Source organism: Cryptomeria japonica, chromosome 8 (assembly GCF_030272615.1).
Source record: "Cryptomeria japonica chromosome 8, Sugi_1.0, whole genome shotgun sequence".
Classification (NCBI taxonomy): Eukaryota; Viridiplantae; Streptophyta; class Pinopsida; order Cupressales; family Cupressaceae; genus Cryptomeria; species Cryptomeria japonica.
The window spans coordinates 727,078,253-727,100,208 of NC_081412.1; the positions used below are offsets into that span (position 1 = coordinate 727,078,253).

Below are 21,956 nucleotides of genomic sequence, written 5' to 3' on the forward strand. Positions count from 1 at the left end.
AAAGGGTATGATTTTCACCAAAAAGCATCTAAAAGGTAAACTAACACCTACCCATAACCATGAAAGTAGATGTGAAAGATGAAACTCAAAATGAAGTGAATGTAGATAAATAACATAAATTTTATTTATTCCACACCCACATATATGTTATCTAGGAAAAGAAAGATCAACAAACTCTTTTCAATAGATGATTCAATTTGAACTCAAAGCTCTAGAATTAAATACATATACAGTTCATTATAGCAGAATAATAGTGAAGAGTAACCACAAAGAAACACAATTCATTGCAATTTTAAAGAAAACATTAAGAAATTCAAAGATTTAAAAATATCTTCCTTATTCATTCACTGTCAAAACACGAGTTCACAGACTCATCTCTCTGTACAATGAGGCATCATGAAAAGATAAGTCCCCCCCCCTTTATATTATCTAAAAACCCCTTTTTATAACTAACATCCATTTTTAGTTTCAAAGTAATGGTTTCTGGGAAAGTAACGGTCTTGAAAATGACCATTTCAAAAATTACCTAAGCAAAGAAAAACTCATCATAAACGTCTTTAACACTGAACCCATACCATAAATAATCCTAATTTTCTACTTCTTCATTAGGTACTGGATTCTTGCCTACAATTTGATTTTCAATCATCTCGACCTTTGTCTCTTCTTCAATTAGTGCCAAGAGATCCGCCACAAACTCCCTTTCACTCTGCATCCATTCTTGAGCAAAGTCGGACAAATTGAAGATGATATATCTTCCTGCATATGTTCAACATCAGGTTGCATCACTGGAGCTTTCCCTTTGAGCACCATCTTCCTTGTTGTTTGAAAATCTAATTACTAGGGTTTCTTCTCACAATTATTTTTTCTTGCAACCATTGTTTGTAATATTTGACATGTTCCACAATTCTACTTAATAAGGTGTTTATCTTTCTATATTTTGAAAAATCAGTCTGTTGTTTCCACGCAAGGACATGCAACCCTTGGATAATAGTCCCTTATTCGCTATCTAGCCAATTTAAGTTAGGATTAACAACTAGCAACTGGTTATCACAAGACAAAACCATTATGATAAAATAAATTCATTATCGATGATAGTGTGTGTTACTTCGACCAACTCAAAGGGTGGTGCATTAAATTTCATCTGCAAAAGGTGACAGTATCAAATGCTATGACTCATGTTACCACCTTTACATGCCTTTAGCCATTTAATCAACCATTAAAGAGGGTACTTGCAAATCTTCATTCAATTTGTTCCTTGGGAGTTGCGTAATGTACGACAACTGGTTGAACTGGGAGCTTATGAAGCACGCAACAAAAGATTTTGAAATCTCCAATACCCCAACATCGACTTATAAGGGAGTATTGATCATCGAGAAGAATCAGGCATTTTGAATGGTACAAATTTTCGATTGTCACCTAATCGCTTGATAGATAACAACTCCTTTGGAATCATGACATTCGGCTATCGAGTACTTTAAGAACCATGGAACAATTGAATCTGTCTGCAAAAAGATCCTAAAAGTGTGATCGTTCGATATGAGACTTGTCAGGGGCCCATTGACACAACACTATTAGGGATTGGAGATTGGGTGGAACAAAGCTTGATGACAATGAAAACTAATGAGTTACACTTCCATTAAATAGCGGTAGACTGATAACGCAAAGGGCTAGGCACCTTTTGATGTAAGTAAGACTTGACGCCTCAAATAAGGTTGATTGGTCGATTGGGCATTTTTGAAACTCAGGGATTTAAAGTGTGAAAGGAATAAAGAGAGGCTTAATGACTCAAAGGAACTATCCAAACTTAGTAAAAATGATGGGTAACAAAAATTAGGAGTGTTTATTGGTATTTAATGAATACATGTGCTATGTCATTTATTTAATAAGTGAATTCCTAAGGATATGTATACCTATAGAATGTTGGAGAAAGTAGGAGGTGCTCATATGGAGTTGGAATGTTAGCCTTAGAAGTGATGCAAGAAATGAGGTAGATGTGCAAGTGAAGAAGGTAATGAAAATTATCCATAAATAAGTGTAAGTTATAAATTCTATACCCTTTACAATATCATGTTTTGTTTAACACCCTTTTTAGAGATGGTGTTCGATATTGTGCAAATACGTTCATCTAGGGTCTAGATCTTAATATTGGACTCACCCCTTATACCTAGACATTTGTGTAGCCTAATTGGTATAGACACTAGTGCCCAAAGCTAGGGTCCTCCAAATTTGGCTCCAAATTTAAATATTTCAGATGTCAATTTGGGCCCTTAATGGATATAACCTTATGTCTGCCTCTCTTAGAAGTTTTCTTGTGAAAGGTGTTAGTTGCATATAAAGGTAGTTCTCCCTCCTCTGTTAGCTACATTTTCTAAGATGTTCTAAGAATATCTCTCTTTAATCCTAAGAATTTAAGAGCAATAAATTTGGAAAGTTTAGAGGTATTTTCAAGCATATAGTGATCTCCTATCAAATATCATTTAATTCTTACGATTTATCATTATCACCATGTTGTACTAAACTTTTGTAGGAATTCATGAGAGAAATTCATCATTACCTTACATGAGATTCAAGAAAGGGTTTCATGCCTAAGGTAACCATTTTAGTTTATGTTTTAATTTGTTTTTACTCATGAGGGAGTACATGACATTATTCATCATCATTCATTAGTGTTGTGGAGGTGCGAACACCAACACATGATTTAACTTAGAAAATCACTTATACAACACAACCTTTTCTCCTCTTTCATGTTTGCATGTACTGATTTGAAAGAGTGCAATTGAGATAGTGATATAGGTAGACAAAGTAGATAGTGACCAATAGTCTTTATACTTCGAACAACAAAAAATACTTGGACACTAGAGTTGGGCACTAGTGTTTAGGCACTTTTTCTTGAAATTTTGAGGAGAGTTACCTAGTAGCCTCCTAGAATCTATTTCTGACACTAGATTGTGATAGAACAACATTAAGGACTCTAGTGAGCCACTCTTCTATTTGACAAAATCGTCACCAGATTTCAACGGTAGTTTTTTCTCTGTATCTCATTACTAGATTTGTAATTCTCTTCCACCTTTTGTTTTGTACTTTTTGTATTCTATCAAATCTATTCAACTGAGCCTTATTTAATTTAGTTTGTTGCACACAACTCCAATCTGGATTACATGTAATCAGTAGAAATGTGAGTCAAGGACGACATGGCTCTTCCTTGTAGATAGAAATCCAAGCCCACTCACATCTCTAATGTTGTATGGGAGAAGGATTGACCTACATTAAAATACACATGTTAGTCTAGGGTTTCTTTTCTTACACATCAATGAGAAACAAGCATTTGGTATGCCCATAGGTGAAGTAGATAGAGTGTAGTACCTCTATAGGAGTAGCATTTTAAGAATAATGGTTTCCCTATAGGTGTAGATAGCAATGTAGTTTTAATTGTAAGTGTAGTGATATCCTCATTGATAGATAAATGCTTAGAGTGATATTCTTGCATGATAAATTATAAGATTTGTTGACCCTTATTGAATCCTCACTAATAATTCTAAAAAGAACGGTGCAGGAATCTTGAAACAACACTCTATGAATATGAATTACAAACCCCATTTTCACATATGTTTTTGTGCATATCTTTGTTTCCTTGGTAATATACCAAATGTTGGTGAGAAGATAGTACCCAAAAGGGATTTTTGGTGAAGGGTGGTTATTGTGTTTACTTTTTGGACATTTGGAAGGATCCTACAAGAGTCTTTGGAGGAGGGTGGTAACTGGGAGGGGAAATACCATGAGTGGGAGATGACAATTTGGGTTTTTAATGAAAAAATAGTTGAGATAGGCTAACCCCAAAGTTAAAGTGAGGGTTAGTGAAGGAGGGATTCTTCATCATAAGTCCTAATTTAATTCCAATAAATAAATGAGTTTAGGATTGGGTTGCAGAGTCAAGATGCAAAGGAGAGGACTTTAGTTTGAAATTGTTATTTAGATCATTCCCCATAAATTTAGTGAGATACAACTCTTCTAGGCCCTCAAAATTACCGTGAGTTGTAGAATAGACAAAGTGAGAGGAAAATTGTGTTGAAGGGTTTCTTCTAAATTGGTAGCAGGTGAATTTAATACCCCTTCCATAACTTGTTTCATTGCTATAAAATATTCTCTCTAAATGCAAACAAATATTTTACTTCTTATATTGAAATATTTATAGTCTAGCCCTAAGGGTGGATTTATGAGAGCCACACTCTTATAAATGAGGTTTTTCTTCAATTTTTTGTGAGTTTCCAGAGATCTGGCATTAAAAAATATTAATCTCCATGCTGTATGTTGAGTTTTTAATGACCACATCAGCATAAGAAACATGCCACCTATCTCTTAAATTGGTCCTACCCCACTTAAAATTGGTCTTAGATCAACATAACAACCATAACAATGGTTATGTAAAGGTAAACTTAGCCCACTTTGTAGATATAGTTTAGGGTTTAGATCAAAATTGTATACAATGATCAATTTATAGTTTGTGATTAATCTTCAAAAGAGAAAGGTTGCTTGGATTTATATATCATTTAAGATGAACGATATAATATGTAGACTACTAACATTTGTTAGAGAATACAATTGTTATGTTGTTATGGACTATTTACAATTAAGAAACAAAATTGTTAGAAATATGATAGATGAACTATCTTTATAATCTTCATAATTACCATGAACTCACGCAAGTATAATTACCTTTAAGAACTAGGTCCTTGATTTTACTCAAGTACTCTAGATGTGTTGAACAATCTACTTAATAATGTGAAGCTGAAAATCATAAACAAAATACAAATACAATCGAAATCAAAACTAAAATTAGAATACAAATACAATAAAATGTAATATTAAAAACATATTGAAATATAATTTAGAATGGGAAAAGGTTTTGAACTCCACCTTTCAAGACTGAAGTTATTGTCCATCCCTAGCTGATATTCTCTTGTTGGCATTCCAAATCCACACAATATGCTACTTAAGATGTTATGGCAGTAAGCCAATATGACAATGTTCTCAATAAATTTCGTTGCAGGCCATTCATATTATACTTATGATAATGTCGACAATGTATTCATAGATGGCAGTTTCATAAAGTTAAAACAGTCCACAGGCAGTAACCAGAGGTGCTAAGATGAAACCGTAGGAAAGAAAATAGATGAAACATAATTAGGAGGGAGGCCATGTACCATATTTTAAAACACTAGATAAGTACCACTTATTACATTCATCTTGTCAGATCTAAATAATTTTGATTAGTTTGATATGGTTTCCACTGTTAAGCTTAAGAAAATAATACCACTACCTTGTAGATTTGGTTCAGATCAGTCTTTCACTAAACTTTTTGTACTGCAATATTTTACATTCGTTACCACTTATTACATTCATCTTTTCAAATCTAAATAATTTTGATTAGTGTGATCTGGTTTCCACTATTAAGCTGAAGAAAATAATACCACTACCTTTGTAGATCTGGTTCAGATCAGTCTTTCACTAAACTTTTTGTACTGCAATATTTTAGATTCGTTTTATTTAATACAATCATGTAGTTTTGTTTTAATCTTTGACTAGGTTATTTTATTATGTTAATAAAGATTAATATCAAAATATTTAATTTTTATATTTTATAGTTTTGAAATTTTTTAATTATGCCTGTGTTAAATTCTTTACAACATTTTAGATAGTATTTCATGGTTTATTATCAGAATGAAATGAGTCAAAGAAAAGAATAAAATTTGTGATCAATTATTTAGAGTTGATGTATTCAAGTGAATTATATCAATGGTTAAAAAAATTGAAGGTCATAAAAAATAGTTCACATTTGAAATTTTTGGATGATAGTAAAACTAGATTGACACAGAGAAACAAAGACTTGAATGAAAACTTTCATTTTGGACCACAACAAATTTCTCACAGAATTTTTTTAAAGCTTATGCATATGATTATGTAAACATTTTTCCATCAACATTTTGGATCATATTTCATGATCCATCATCAAAATGAAGTCGGTCAAAGAAGAAAATAATTTACTACGAAGTATTTAGAATTCATATTTTCAAGTGAACTATAGATATTAGTGGTCAAAGGAATGTAAGGTCTTTAAAAATGGATCACATGTGGAAGACTTTCAGATGACACATAAATTAGATTGACACAGAGAAACAAAGAGTTGAATAACTAATTTCATTGAAATAAACCAAATTTCTTACAGTCATTTTTAATGAAATGGGTCAAAGAAGAGAATAATAATTTATGAAAAATTATTTAGAGTTGATATTTTCAAGTAAACTATATGGTTAGATGAATTGAGGGCCTTCAAGAACAGCTCATATCTGAAAGATTTTCTGATAACAGTGAAACTATATTTACATAGAGAAACAAAAAGTTGAATAACTGATTTCTTTGAACTAAACCAAATTTATCATAAAAAATTCTTGAAAAACTTTTAGAGATGATTCTGTAAACATTTTTCCATCAGTATTTTAGATCATATTTCATGATCCATCATTAGACCAAAGTGAGCCAAAAATGAGAACAACTTACTACAAACTGTTTAGATATGATGTTTTCAAGTGAACTATACCAATAGTGAAAGGAATTGAAGGCCTTTAAAAATAATTTAGATTAAAACAGAAACAAAGAGTTGAATAGCTAATTTCATAAAATTAAATCAAATTTCTCACAGAAATTGTTTGACATATTCTAGATATAATTGTGTAAACATATTTTATTATTTAAAATTATATTTCATGAACCGTCGTGTGAATCAAATAAATAAGTTAGAAATTAATGTTTTCAATTGAATTATACCAGTAACCAGTCAAAATAATTAAAGATAAAAACAGTTCACATTTGGAAGACATTTGGATGACAGTGAATCTAGATTGGTGGATAGAAACAAAGGGTTAAATAACAAATTTCATTAAACCAAACCAAGACTCTCACAGAAACCCCAATGACCTCGCAGATTGGAATAATATTTCTATACAGCTTTTGTGTTCTGACAGGCATTTACGAAATATTTAGGTCTTATGTGTATAAACTGGAAAGTTTGGCTCAGAGTCAACCATGATTATAAAAGACTGTGGGACTAAGAAATTAGCTGCTCATCTAAAGAACCAGAGAACCAGGAAGCAGTTATTCTTTCACTAGTGAAAAGAAGCTCTTCCAAATAATCTACACCCATATCCTCCAATTCTATCACAAATCTCTCACTGCTTGCACATGTACTTTCTTCTTTTTCTTCTTCTGTAATCTGACATCCTCCATCAAGAGACTCTTTCTCTTCACTGAATTCATCTGGCATCATGAAAGAGGGGGTGAATATAGGAAAGTTGAGGATGGCTCTGGGTCCTCTAATGCTGAGGGCAGCCCTGTCATAAGCCATGGCTGCATCCTCTGCACTGTCAAATGTTCCAAGCCACATCCTCATTCCTCTTCTTCTTGAATCTCTGATTTCAGCCGCATATTTCCCCCATGGCCTCCTTCTTACTCCTCTGTAATGTTTCTCTCCATCCATTCGTGACTTCTTCTTACTCACACTCCCAATTTCAGCTTTACCATTCATGGGCTCATAACACCCTTCAATGGCCGCATTCTTCATAACTCCATTCAAAACCAAGTCCGCCTCTGAGCCAATTTCATTGCAGAGACTCACTTCTTGATCAGAATTCATGGTTTCTGAATATGCAGCAGCCACGAATGATTCTGGTTCATCTTCATAAGGACCATAACCTAGAGAAGAAGAAGATGGTATATAATTTATACTTCTTTTCTTCACATGGATGGATTCATTATATTGGGCTTTTCTCTTCAGATTACTTCCCACAAAATTGCTCTCCCCCTTAGAAGAATCCATTCCTTCCAAGTTTTTGTTCTTGTGCCCTAGGATTTGGGAATGTTGCCTATTTATAATCAAGAGAGTGGAATAATATATTACTTTTCATTGTTGACTGCTGTTACGCACAGGAGACTGCTGTCAACGTTTGAGAATACTAAATTTGTAAATGCTTGCACGAATGGCCTGTGTGGACCTCATTGACTGATACTCGCGCGTGCTTGACTGATTGATAAAAAAGACTGGGTTTTTTTAAGTCTTTTCACATTGTAAGAGGACAAAATATCTGTAATTTTAATGCTGGTCCATTTTGGCTCCTCAGACTTTTTTAATATTATTACACGTGGGGGCAAAACCATTTGCAGGCTTCCTTTTCATGGACGTTGAATACAGCACTGGTTAATTATAGCATGCCGTGAGCCCACAGAATTAGGGTTGCACTTTTGAGGTATTGATCAAAGTTGGGTAAGAAACAATTGAGTGACCGCATTCCCTTTGTAAAAAGACTTGAACTCGGATCTAAGCTTTCGAATTATATGATTTGTTAATGCATCACATTTAGATATGCTTTGAAAAGTAGAATTTGAATAACTTATAATAAGTTATTGCAGTGGTAATCGTTTGTTTTTTTAATTTAAATTCGATTCAAATTGTATGTTCTAAATATTTTAATTTTATTTTAGATATTAAAGTATAATTTTAAGATTTGTTTCTGTGTTATAAGATTTAATATCAGAAAGTAAAATTTATATATTTATATTAATTTTTTTTTGAATTAAATATAAAAGATTAAAAAAGGAGGATTACATTAGAGTCAGCAAACCATTAGATTAAAACCTTGAGTCCACCCATAAACACCTTCTACAGAATTTTAGCCAAGACGTCCATATACAAAAAGATCTAAGAAAAGATAACAAAGAGTATCAACATAGCCATAAGAGCAAATTACATGGAAGTGAAACAATATTCTAACTGAACTCAAGTTCTCCATCTCGAGGATCATTCTTAGCCAGGGGGATCCAGGCAGTCCATCCCAAACTCCCCACCATCCAGACCTTGATCTTTCCATCAAGAATATGGTCCTTGTGTGGGTGCACCACATACCCCTACATCAAGTCTTCGTGCTGGCGACAAAGATCCATCTAGGCCCGCCTCTCCTCCAAGAAATGCATGAAGTTTCCGAGTGCCTGCTCAAAGGGGGACAACCTATGGTCACCACTCTCCCAGGTATAACCATGGGAGATCTCTTTGATTTGCACAGTGGTATATCCGTCTTCTGGCCATTGATCAAACTTACTTTCATCGAACCTGATAATGACAGAAACCTACATAGAGGCGAGATGAAAAATGAGCCTCCTCAAGACTCAGTAAGATTCCTAGGTCTGTCATTGAATAACTCATCATTTCGAAACTTCCATATCGCCCATAAGATTTCAAGAGACAAGCAGGACCAAAAAGATTTAATAAATTTCTTGTAGCCTTTGATATAACCAAGGATAGTATCTATATAGGCAATTTTAAATTTGTCAAACAATATGCCAAACAATTTCCAAACTTCACTGGCAAATAGGTAATATTTATATTAATTTTTATTAAGTTTTATGTTTTTTTTTTAGAATTTTATTTTATTTTTTATAATATGTTTAGTAAGGTTCAGAAAAAAATGGGTCGATAAGAAGAAATCAAAGTTGGGTGTAGAGAAATGTTGCAAGGAGTAAGGAGGAGGCCATGGGAGAAATATGCAAATGAGATAAGAGATTCAAGAAAAAGTGGAATTAAGATGTGGCTTGAAACATTTGATAGTCTAGAAGACACAACCATTGCTTAGGACAAGGTTGCCATCAACATTAGAGGCCCTAGAGCCATCCTCAACTTTCCTATATTCACATTCTATTATGCTATTAGATACACTCAATGAAGAGACATAATCTCTTGATGAAGGATGTCATATCAAAAAAAAAAAAGGAAAAGAAGAAAGTATATATGATAGGAGTGAGAGATTTGTGTTAGAATCACACAATAAGGGTGTAAATTATTAGGAAGAGCTCCTTGTCACTAGTGAAAGAATAATTGCAGCGAAAGAATAATTGCTTCCTAGTTCTCTCATTCTCTACAAGACTAGTGACTAGGTTTAGTGTCACAATGCTTAGTTCAAATAGCATGTAAATTATTTGGAAGAGCTCCTTGTCACTAGTGAAAGAATAATTTCTTCCTAGTTCTCTGGTACTCTACAAGACTAGTGACTAGGTTTAGTGTCACAATGCTTAGTTCAAATAGCTTGAGTTTTCTATCTTTTTTAGGCTCCATCTCCTTTAAACTAAGTGTGATTTCAAATGAGTCACTTAAATAATTCAAAACTTAGAGCGTCTTGTTTATGTCAAAACTTAGACTCTCTTAATTCAAAAACATCACAGTGATGTTGTTCTATTTTTTTTGCTGGTCTATGCATCTTGTTATAGAACATTAAAGGCATGAAAAATCACAAGAATAAAATTTAACATATTCTTTCTTAATATTCTTAAATGCACACTTGGTGGAAATAGATTGCAAATGACTTGCAAAATATTAATAATAATAAAAAAAATTCTTAAGATGAAATTTATAATCTAGAGATATTTTGATACATTAATGCTAGAAAAATAAATTATTAAAGAAGGTAAAATTATGCAGGTGCAAGAGATTTTACACCACTTTTAAATATAAGTTGTGAATACATAGCCATGCCATTCAATTTGACTATTTCACAAAAATAGATTTAAATTTATATTATTTTCTATTTAGTTTTATGTCTATTTTGATAGAATATTTTATTTTATTTTTGATAATGAAAAAGTAAAATTATTGTAGATTAAACCAAATCTTAGTAAGTTGATACCAAATTTTTGCCAAATCAGTGGAATATAGTAGTTCAACTAGCAAGAATTACATTAATTTTTAGATTCAAATGAAAAAGTGTGCCAAGTTGTTGAGAACAAACCCTATAAGGAATATTTCCACAAAATCTAGCAAGGTTGTCAAATATTGATCTAAATTTTTTAAATATACAAATCTAGAAGAAAAAATTCTCTAGATTTAAATAGATCAATGAAATATTTACCAATATTTTTTTATAATATAACAAAATTTTACAATATTTTCACATATCTATAAATCTCCTTAATATTTCAACAAATTTTAAAAATATTGCTAGAAACATGAGATATTTTATAATTTTTAAATAATTTTTATTCAATATTGAATAAATTTCACTAAAACTTGTAGATTTATGCTTGATTTGCACAAGCCAAACATGTAACCTTTAAAATCTCCATGTGAAAATTTCAAAATTCATAAATAATCATAATGTATTTAATTTGCAATAAGTTTGGCTTTAGTACCATGGGATGTTTGCCACGAAAAATTAAACAAATTGAAATGATATCCATGTGGCTACTGGTTGGACATTATAAGTCCATTTAGACTTTTGGGCCAACCTTTGGTTATAGATGGAAGGATCCTAGTGAGTGGCCACCTGGGGGTTTAGAGGATTCTTGGTGGGAGTTGGCTGATATTCTTGTCTCTTGGGAGTTTAACTCCTTAGTGGGATCAGACACTTTAGCTTGGTGTAGTGATTTTTTAGGGAAATTTTCTATTGCTATAGGTTACATGAAGCTAGTTTGTGAAATTTATGACAGTGAAGAGGTGTCTTGGTGGAAATGTTAGGATTCCCAAAGATACTGAGAGGGGCGGAGGGGTGAATCAGTATCTAACTGGTATATAAATTTACTTGACTTAAAACATGAAAAGCATATCAAAACTATGTACCAGTAAACCATAAATAATGCAGTAAACAAGAATAACAACAACCACATGAGAAGCACACCATAACACAGTATTTTAATGAGGAAACCCGATGTGGGAAAAACCTCGGTGGGATTTGTGACCCACAATATTCGCTTACTGGCCAATAAGGGAATATTACTCTTACAATAGGGGCTTGCACATGCAGGAAGGCCAAGTTCCTAGAGCTCACTACTCAATTACAAAAGAAGTCACACTGACTTACAAAATGAATTATATTAATCCAAAGTCTTGTACTACTTCAGATTAGCATCTACTATGCCAGATCTAGTACCGGTTTAAGCTCTGCTAAAAACATAAACCCTTAACCAATAATTCACATATTAGGTTTGCATAATTTCACCCTTTTTTTCCTTACAAAATGATCTACAATGATCTCATATATGGGTATGTGCAGGATCATGGTGTGCCAAAAAAGGCCCTTAAGTCGCAATGAAATTTCAGAAAATCAGAGTTATGCAACTTGACATGAAAATTTGAATAAGTTGTGAACATTATTTTTAAAATATGTAAGAAGAGAATATATAGAAAATTGAATGTAGTTTCTAAGCTACTAGTTGTTTTTCGGAAAAAAAAAATCCTATTTGATGAAAATTTCAAATTTCAATGCAGTGGTACTAAAATTTTAGGAAAAAAATAAGAAGTAGACGTATGTCTGACCACCCTAATCACAATCAAATCGTAATATTTTTTTATAATATTTATAATATAAGTATTAGACTCATGTCCGGATGTGACACATATTTTTTAAAATTTTTTTATAAAGTAAATAATTATTTATGAATTTTTTACTACAGCTTTTCAGAAATTCAAAAACTCCTACGTCTGACCACCTTAACTTGGTCAAAACCTTATGAAATTTAATTTTTTAAAATTTTTTGTATAGTAGACGAAGCATCGGATGTGACACATGTTTCGGATTCAAAAAATGTTATATCGTTTGAAAGTTATGAGTGTTTTTCAATCAGTATATCAATCAGGACTATTGTTAGAATTCAATTAGAAAATAAATAATAATTATTTATTAAAATCAAAATAAGACAAGCCCTATATTTTTGGAAAGATGGGAACGTCCTTAAAAAACCCTTTTCGTTTTATCAATTTTGGCTACAAAAAAAGTCGTCAGCCACCAGTGTAAAGTCTGGAAAATCAAGGAATACTGAGAAACATGTTTTTTCAGTTGACTTTCCAGGCTTGTCACTTCCAAGCCAAATACCAAAGCATTCCCGAGCTGAAATTTGAAAATTTGACTACAAAAATCAGAATATCTGATTATATCGGATATTCGATTTTCATATATAAATTTGTGGTCCCCCAAAATTTTCCCCTTGCCGCCTTTTATTTACTGAACTGCCACATTAATGGCGATGGCAGAAATCCAATATCCGATATCGGATTTTATCACTCATATTTTAGAGAGAGAGAGAGAAAGCAAGGGAGAGAGGGAGAAAGAGAGAGGAGAGAGAGAGAGATTGGGGGGGAGAGAGAGAGAGAGAGAGAGAGAGAGAGAGAGGGTGGGAGGGATAGAGAGAGCTTAGGGGAGAGAGAGAGAGATGGGGAGGGGGAAGGGAGAGATGGGTAGGGGGGAGAGAGAGAGAGAGAGAGAGAGAGAGAGAGAGAGAGAGAGAGAGAGAGAGAGAGAGAGAGAGAGAGAGAATAGGGGAGAGGGATAAAGAGAGATTAGGGGAGAGAGAGACAAAGACAAAGAGAGAGAGAGGGGGAAGGGAGAGAGATATGGAGAGAGAGGGAGGGAGGGAGGGGAGGGAAGGTAGAGAGAGATAAAGAGATTAGCAAAGAGAGAGAGAGAGAGATTAGTGGAGAGATTAGGGGAGAGAGAGAGAGAGAGAGAGAGAGAGAGAGAGAGAGAGAGAGAGAGAGAGATAGAGGGAGAGAGATGGGGAGGGGGAAGGGATCAAGAGAGATAGAGAGAGATTAGGGGAGAGAGAGATAAATGGAGATACTAGGGGAGAGGGATAGAGAGAGATTAGGGGAGAGAGAGAGAGGAGAGAAGGAGAGGGAGAGGGAGAGAGAGATTAGGGGAGAGAGAGAGAGATTAGGGGAGAGGGGGAGAGAGAGATATTAAGACATCATAGGACATCATGAACCCTTATGACATTAAGACATCATGAACTCTTATGAGATTAGGGGGCAGAGAGAGAGAGATTAAGACATCATGAACCCTTATGACCTCTTAGGACACCATATGACCCCTAATGACACCATATTGGGTCGCTTTGGGTCATATTGTGTCCTAAGGGGTCCTATGGTGTCCCAAGACACCATATGACTCCTATAGACACCATATGACCCCTAACAACACCATAGGACCCCTTAAGACACAATATGACCCAAAGTGACCCAATATGGTGTCATTATGGGTCATATGGTGTCCTAAGAGGTCATAAGGGTTTATGGGACACCATATGACCCCTTAGGATACCATATGACCCTTAATGACATGATTTGGTGTTTTAAGGGGTCCTATGTTGTCCATAGGGGTCATATGGTGTCTTGGGACACCATACGACCCATTATGACACCGTTATTGACACCATATGACCCCTAACGACACCATAGGACCCCTTAAGACACCAAAACATGTCGTTAGGGGTCATATGGTGTCCTAAGGGGTTGTAGGCCACAATATGACCCCTTATGACACAATATGACCCAAAGCGACCTAATATGGTGTCATTAGGGGTCATATGGTGTCCTAAAAGGTCATAAGGGTTCATGGGACACCATATGACCCCTAACGAAATGTGTCTTAAGGGGTCCTATGGTGTCGTTAGGGGTCATATGGTGTCCTAAGGGGTTGTAGGCCACAATATGACCCAAAGCGACCCAATATGGTGTCATTAGGGGTCATATGGTGTCCTAAGAGGTCATAAGGGTTCATGGGACACCATATGACCCCTTAGGACACCATATGACCCTTGACGACATGATTTGGTGTCTTAAGGGGTCCTATGTTGTCCATAGGGGTCATATGGTGTCTTGGGATACCATACGACCCGTTATGACACTGTTATGGACACCATATGACCCCTAACGACACCATAGGACCCCTTAAGACACCAAATCATGTCGTTAGGGGTCATATGGTGTCCTAAGGGGTCATATGGTGTCCCATGAACCCTTATGACCTCTTAGGACACCATATGACCCCTAATGACACCATATTGGGTCGCTTTGGGTCATATTGTGTCCTAAGGGGTCATATTGTGGCCTACAACACCTTAGGACACCATATGACCCCTAACAACATGATTTGGTGTCTTAAGGGGTCCTATGGTGTCGTTAGGGATCATAAGGTGCCCATAACAGTGTCATAACAGGTCGTATGGTGTCCCAAGACACCATATGACCCCTATGGACAACATAGGACTCATTAAGACACCAAATCATGTTGTTAGGGTCATATGGTGTCCCATGAACCCTTATGACCTCTTAGGACACCATATGACCCCTAATGACACCATATTGGGTTGCTTTGGGTCATATTGTGGCCTACGACCCCTTAGGACACCATATGACCCCTAACGACATGATTTGGTGTCTTAATATGACACTGTTATGGATACCATATGACCCCTAACGATACCATAGGACCCCTTAAGACACCAAATCATGTCGTTAGGGGTCATATGGTGTCCTAAGGGGCCATAGGCCACAATATGACCCCTTATGACACAATATGACCCAAAGTGACCTAATATGGTGTCATTAGGGGTCATATGGTGTCCTAAGAGGTCATAAGGGTTCATGGGAAATCATATGACCCCTTAGGACACCATATGACCCCTAACGACATGATTTGATGTCTTAAGGGGTCCTATGGTGTCGTTAGGGGTCATATGGTGTTTATAACGGTTTGAGAGTGGCAACTCTCTCTCTCTCTCTCTCTCTTAGATTTCTACCATGTGGCAGTTTACTAAATAAATGGTGGCAACGGGAAATCTTTCTCTCTCTCTCTCTCTCGGATTTCTACCATGTGGCAATTTACTAAATAAATGGAGGCAACGGGAAAATTTTTGGGGACCACAAATTTTTGTACTAAAATCAGATATCCAATTTTATCGAATATCCGATTTTATCGAATATCCAATTTTAGTACAAAAAAGATGGAAAAAATGGGTTTGTGGGCCATTTTGTAGATTCCAATGGCCCACAGCCTGCATATTCTATTTTCTGTCGAGGATCACGGGTTTTTAGACAGCTAGAGACAAATTTGTGCTTTTGGGAGATTCTTAAAGTGAAAACTTACATTATCAATCACGAAGGAGCATGTGTGGAGGCAAATGGGGAGTAGTAGTCGTCGGAAGTCCAAACGCAAAAGAAAACTTTCAAATGACCAAATTGAAGTGTATAGAGAAAGAGATAGAGAATGTCATAGGAGGAGAAGACAAGGTATGTTAAATATTGCTAATGTTACTTCAACTGAAGAGGAAATTGAATTTGAAAATGTGCCACAAGTTATTGAAAATGAAAATGTGCCACAAGTTATTGAAAATGAAAATATAGATTTTGAAAGTGAAAATATTGAAAATTTTGAAAATGTTGAAAGTGATAATGAAAATGCTCAACATGTGGAAAATTTTGACTTAGGAGGTGAAAACGTGAAAAACTTTAACATTGAAGGTAGAATTTCTCAACCAAGTCAACCATATGTAACACCTAATTACTTTAGAAATGAAGACCCTCTCATGGATGAAAGACAAATTCCAAATCCAAGACCTTCAAGAACCCCAAAATGGTAATTTGAAATCGATGAGAACATTATTGCGAATCTTGAAGGCAAGAGGTCAACAAGAACCGTTCGGTTGTGGGCTACACAACTTTTCAACCAAAAATTTAGCAATAAGACATTGACCGAGCAATGCCAACTCTTTGTTCAATTTCTAAAGATGATAAAGATGACCATTGCTAAACAAATTGAAGATTCGTATGAACAAGAAGATGTAGAGAAATTCTATTATTGCAAAAAATCTATTTGACGCTCTCAATTCTATTGGAAAGAATACCAAAGAAAGAGATAAGAGAGCCACTCGAAGAGTGATTACAACCTCCTTAGTAAGCCATCAATTGAGGAAGGCTCGTCAAATGAGACAAACTTGTGTTGATTTTAACATAAAGCGTAAAACTTTGGATAGAGCACTTGCTCGAAGACAAAGACTTGATGATCCACTTCAACAAGATACATGGGCATTTGGTGGGAGGCTTCCACGTGTTGATAGAAAGTTGACTGACAATGTGGAGGAAGAGATTCAACAATTTTGGCACTCTAATTCTAGAGTGTCACCCAATGTAAAGGACGTTTTGAAATTAAGAATCGACAACTGAGACCGCACACCGCATCCCAAATTTCTTGGAATCAAGCCAAATAATGTTGTACAATTTTTTTTGTGAATTACATCCAACTTTGCAAATATCACAAAGGGCCTTTGAATCTTTGAAACCATTTATTGTGTTCCTCTTAAGATTCGCAATACCTGTTGTTGCAAGTACCATGTGGAGTTTTCAATGTACCATGAAATTTTATGTCATATTCGTTCTATGATGCATACTAATGAGATGTTGTAGGAGTGTGGTGCAATGCTATTTCCGAGATCATCAAGAGACTTGCAACATCTATTTTTATGCCCTAGAGATGATGGCTACTATTTCTATAGAAATAATTGTTTGAATGAGAAGTGCTCAGAATGCGGTGGGTTGTCAAAGTTTGTTTCATGTTTTCACGAGGGCAGCGAACATGAGTTTGGAAATAATTATGTTGAGAAAAAAAGATATGAGACAGTGAAATATACTTTGAAGAGTGGAAGTGAAGGTTCTAGATGTGAATTAGTCTCAAGAGAAGTGAGTATTGCTGAATTTATTTTGGATTTTAAGGAAAATCTTTTCTATAAGTATGCAAGGCACACCCATAGGTCTTAGTGGTTGGATCAACAGTTCAGGATGTGTAAGAACTCTTTCCCGATTGGCACTATTATATCGGTGGTTGATTTTGCAGAGAACTATACATTGCGACCATAGAATGATGTACAGTCTCAGTACTACAATTTAGTCCAGATTGCTATTTTTGTTCACATTACATATAGACATGCTCGTGATAGTACAAAAGAGGATAGGAAGATAATCAAGGAGTATCATTTTTATATGAGTGATGATAGATCACACTCCTCCAAGTATGTGCAACATTATTTCGAGAATTTTTTTGAGTTCTTGCATGCGAAAGATATTACAATTGACCGACATATAATATGGTCAGATAACTGTACGCGTCAATTCAAGAATGCTCGTATGTTTTATTGGTTGAGAAGAATGCATGTGGAGAGGCGTATAGCTCATATTTGGTGTTTTTTTGAGGCAGGGCATGGGAAGGGAGAGCATGATGGAGCAGGTGCACGTTTGAAGAGAGCTCTAGTTAAGGAGCAATTGAGGATTTCAGGTGCAAATTTCTTTGATGCACGTTCTATTGTTGATTGGTGTAGTTCAACATTGTCACATGGAGGTACTCTTGATTCAACAATGAGCAGATTCTTTTGGTTGGTTGAGGAGGGAACAGTGGGAGATAGATTGGATTGTCAAACAATTAAAGATTCTTCAAAGATGCATTCATTTCTCAGCTCAAATGCAAGTACATGGACCATTTGGACACGAGTGTTGGCTTGTTTTTGTCTGAGTTGTGTTTGGTGTGATTGGGATAAGTGCGAGTCAAGTGAGTGGGTTGATACGTGGGTTCCCCTCTATCTAACTCCTTTATCTCAAACAATATCCTTGTCAAATGATGACATGGAAAGTTCACTTGAGTATGATCGTCTACCAAATCTTGTACAGCCAGGACATGTTTTTGCAGTTGTTGCACCGCAAGGGAATGAAGAGAGATCAGAATATTGGTTGGCATGATGTGTACAGGGAAAACAAAAGCTAACATAACCAGTGATAGATGATGATGGGTTCACATATCCTACAGGTTCAATTGTTGTTGTGGGAACTTGGTTGCGAACATACATGATTAGAAAGAATGGCATACCTGCATTTGAAGACTACGAGAGACACAAAACCATTATAATGTATTCACACCTTATTATAGCTACAAATGTCAAGTTGTTGAAGCATCGAGCAAAACCGAAGACCAAAGAGCTATGGACAGTGACTACTACTGATCATGAAGCAATACTGGATACTCTTAAACAAAGAGATTATCCTTCAGGCACACTTGAATAGTAGGTCTTTAATGGTGCCTTATTTTTTTTATCATGAATTTCATTTCGAACAATGATCATTAAACCTTAATGATCAAGTTTGTTACGTGTATATTAAGGATATGTTGAAAATGTAGGTCTATTGATGAACATTTTTTTTTGGCAACACGGTTTTTGCATGCACATAGCGGGTACACGATATAATTGGAAGGGACGTATTTTTCCAACACGACTTATTATCATGCATTTGATGAGTTTTACAATTTTTGATGATATAATTATCGCAAAACCTTTATGCTCATGGAGGTCTTTATTGATGATATACAATAGTACATCACATTATGATTTTTGATGATATACATGTTCATGCTAGATCATTCGCCGTTGACAAGACCCTCTCTTAGTGATGGTACATATTTTTTTGTGCATTATTGAGATAAGATTTTGTGCATAAACATTAATTCAAGTGAATATATTGCTATTTAGAAATGACCATATCTACCATCATCTTCAACCATGCAGAGAAATGCAGTGAGAAGGGCTTTAATCAACATGCATCTTTCTTCAAAGTTATGCTTGTATACTTTGCAGAGAAACTAGTAAGTTTCATAATTATACAATCTTGTGAGTCTTAAAAATGTTTGAAATGATCTATTTATAATTTTCCAAACTAATTTGTATTAAGTGTTATAATTTGTTTCTTGTAGCACATTCATTCCACATAAAAAGGTTACTTATTTTGGTCTTCATTTCAATGCAGGCATTGCTGTACGTAAGCTTTTCTCTTAGGACATGAGGATGTCTAATGTAGATGAAGTGGGATGTTGTATTTGTATATGGATGTGAATTGATGTAACATTGTTATGATGATATACAATGTCCATGAGCAAATTGGTTTAGTTATATTGATGATAATGTCCATGTATCTGTACATGAGTACATTGGAGTAGTTGTATTGATAATGAAAAAAAAAATCATATTTTCATATCCCTTCATGGATGTCACATGAAAGTGTAATGGTAATTATGTGTATACAATACATGGAAATATTGATGATCATTAGGTGTCTACAGTGTAATGCTTGTTTATATATAATTTTAGCGCTCAAGGGACGACGCTGGTAGGGTATGACCTCGAGCATTGGATCGAGTGGGGGGGCAAAATAGGAGCATGCGTAGGGTAATAATTCCTTATGGATATGTTGGAGCCGATGGTTCATCATCACGATGAGCAGAACGAGAAATCAACCATGCGACAACATTCGATTAAGTGAGACTGACGATTTTTTTGCCAATAGAAAAATTGCTGCCCTAATAAAACCGTAGGGCAACTTGAAAAACCAAAATAGGATTTTGTAGGGACTCCTCTCATGGACCTGTAGGTTCAAACGGATCATTCGCAAGTGCCATGGATTCTGAGTTAGGGCCTATCAAAGTTTGACAATTTTGAGCACTTAAGGCGCTCAAGGGACGACACCGGTAGGGAATGATCCCGATTGTCAGATCGAGTGGGGGGGAAAAATAGGAGCATGCATAGGGTAATAATGCCTAATTGGACATGTCAGAGCCAACGATTCATCATCGCGACGAGCAGAATGAGAAATCAGCCACGTGACAACATTCGATTCAGTGAGACTGACAATTTTTTCACCAACAGAAAAATTGCTGCCCTGATAAAACCGTAGGGTAACTTGAAAAACCGAGATAGGCTTTTGTAGGGACCCCTCTCATGGCCCTGTAGGTTCAAATGGATCATTCACAGGTGCCATGGATTCCGAGTTAAGGCCCGTCAATGTTTGACAATTTTGAGCACTTAGGGCGCTCAAGGGACAATGCCAGTAGGGTATGACCCTGAGCGTTGGATCGAGTGGGGGAAAAAATAGGAGCATGCATAGGGTAATAATGCCTAACTAGACATGTCGGAGCTGATGGTTCGTCATCGCGATGAGCAGAACGAGAAATCGGCCACGCGACAACATTCGATTGAGTGAGACTGATGATTTTTTTGCCAACAGAAAAATTGCTGCCCTAATAAAACCATAGGGAAAATTGAAAAACCGGCATAGGCTTTTGTAGGGACCCCTCTCATGGCCCCGTAGGTTCAAACGGATCATTCGCAAGTGCCACGGATTTCGAGTTAGGGCCCATCAACGTTTGACAATTTTGAGCACTTAGGGCACTCAAGGGACGACGTTGGTAGGGTATGACCCCGAGCATTGGATCGAGTGGGGGGGAAAAATAGGACCATACGTAGGGTAATAATGCCTAACTGGACATGTCAAAGCTGACGGTTCATCATCGTGATGAGCAGAACAAGAAATCGGCCACGCGACAACATTCGATTGAGTGAGACTAACGATTTTTTCGCCAACAGAAAAATTGCTACCCTAATAAAACTGTAGGGAAATTTGAAAAACTAAGATAGGCTTTTGTAGGAACCCCTCTTGTGGCCCCGTAGGTTCAAATGGACCATTTGCTGGTGCCATGGATTCTGAGTTAGGGCCCGTCAAAGTTTGACAATTTTGAGCACTTAGGGCGCTCAAGGGATGACGCTGCTAGGGTATAACCCTGAGCATCGGATCAAGTGAGGGGGAAAAATAGGAGCATGCGTAGGGTAATAATTCCTAAATGGACATGTTGGAGCCGATGGTTCGTCATCGCAACGAGCAGAATGAGAGATCGGCCACACGACAACATTCGATTGAGTGAGACTGACAATTTTTTCGCCAACAGAAAAATTGCTGCCCTAATAAAAACCCAAGCGTTCAACCAAGGTGGGGGGAAAAATAGGACCATGCATAGGGTAATAATGAATTATATCAAGTATTGTTCATTAAATGAATTGTATTGTATTGTTCATTAAATGAATTGTATTGTTCATTGAATGAATTGTATTGTATTGTTGATTAAATGAATTGTATTGTTCATTAAATGAATTGTATTGTATTGTTCATTAAATGAATTATTTTGTTCATTATAAAAACAACACTTACGATGAAATGAAATGAATTGGATTGTTCATTAAATAGCCATTATTAACCATTGTTAATTATTGAAATGAAG

General features: G+C 35.6%; 1 protein-coding gene across 1 annotated transcript; it reads right to left on the reverse strand.

The window, feature by feature from the left end:
* Positions 1 to 7,077: 7,077 nt before the first annotated feature.
* LOC131046777 (ethylene-response factor C3-like) lies at positions 7,078 to 7,487 on the reverse strand. Its single transcript, XM_057980567.2, has one exon. The coding sequence runs from the start codon at positions 7,442 to 7,444 to the stop codon at positions 7,103 to 7,105; it is 342 nt and encodes a 113-aa protein (XP_057836550.2). The 5' UTR covers positions 7,445 to 7,487; the 3' UTR covers positions 7,078 to 7,102.
* Positions 7,488 to 21,956: the final 14,469 nt, after the last annotated feature.

What these genes read in the sequence shown, in the direction of transcription:
- LOC131046777 (XM_057980567.2), bottom strand. Translation starts at nt 7,444, where the DNA reads ATGAGGATGTGGCTTGGAACATTTGACAGTGCAGAGGATGCAGCCATG.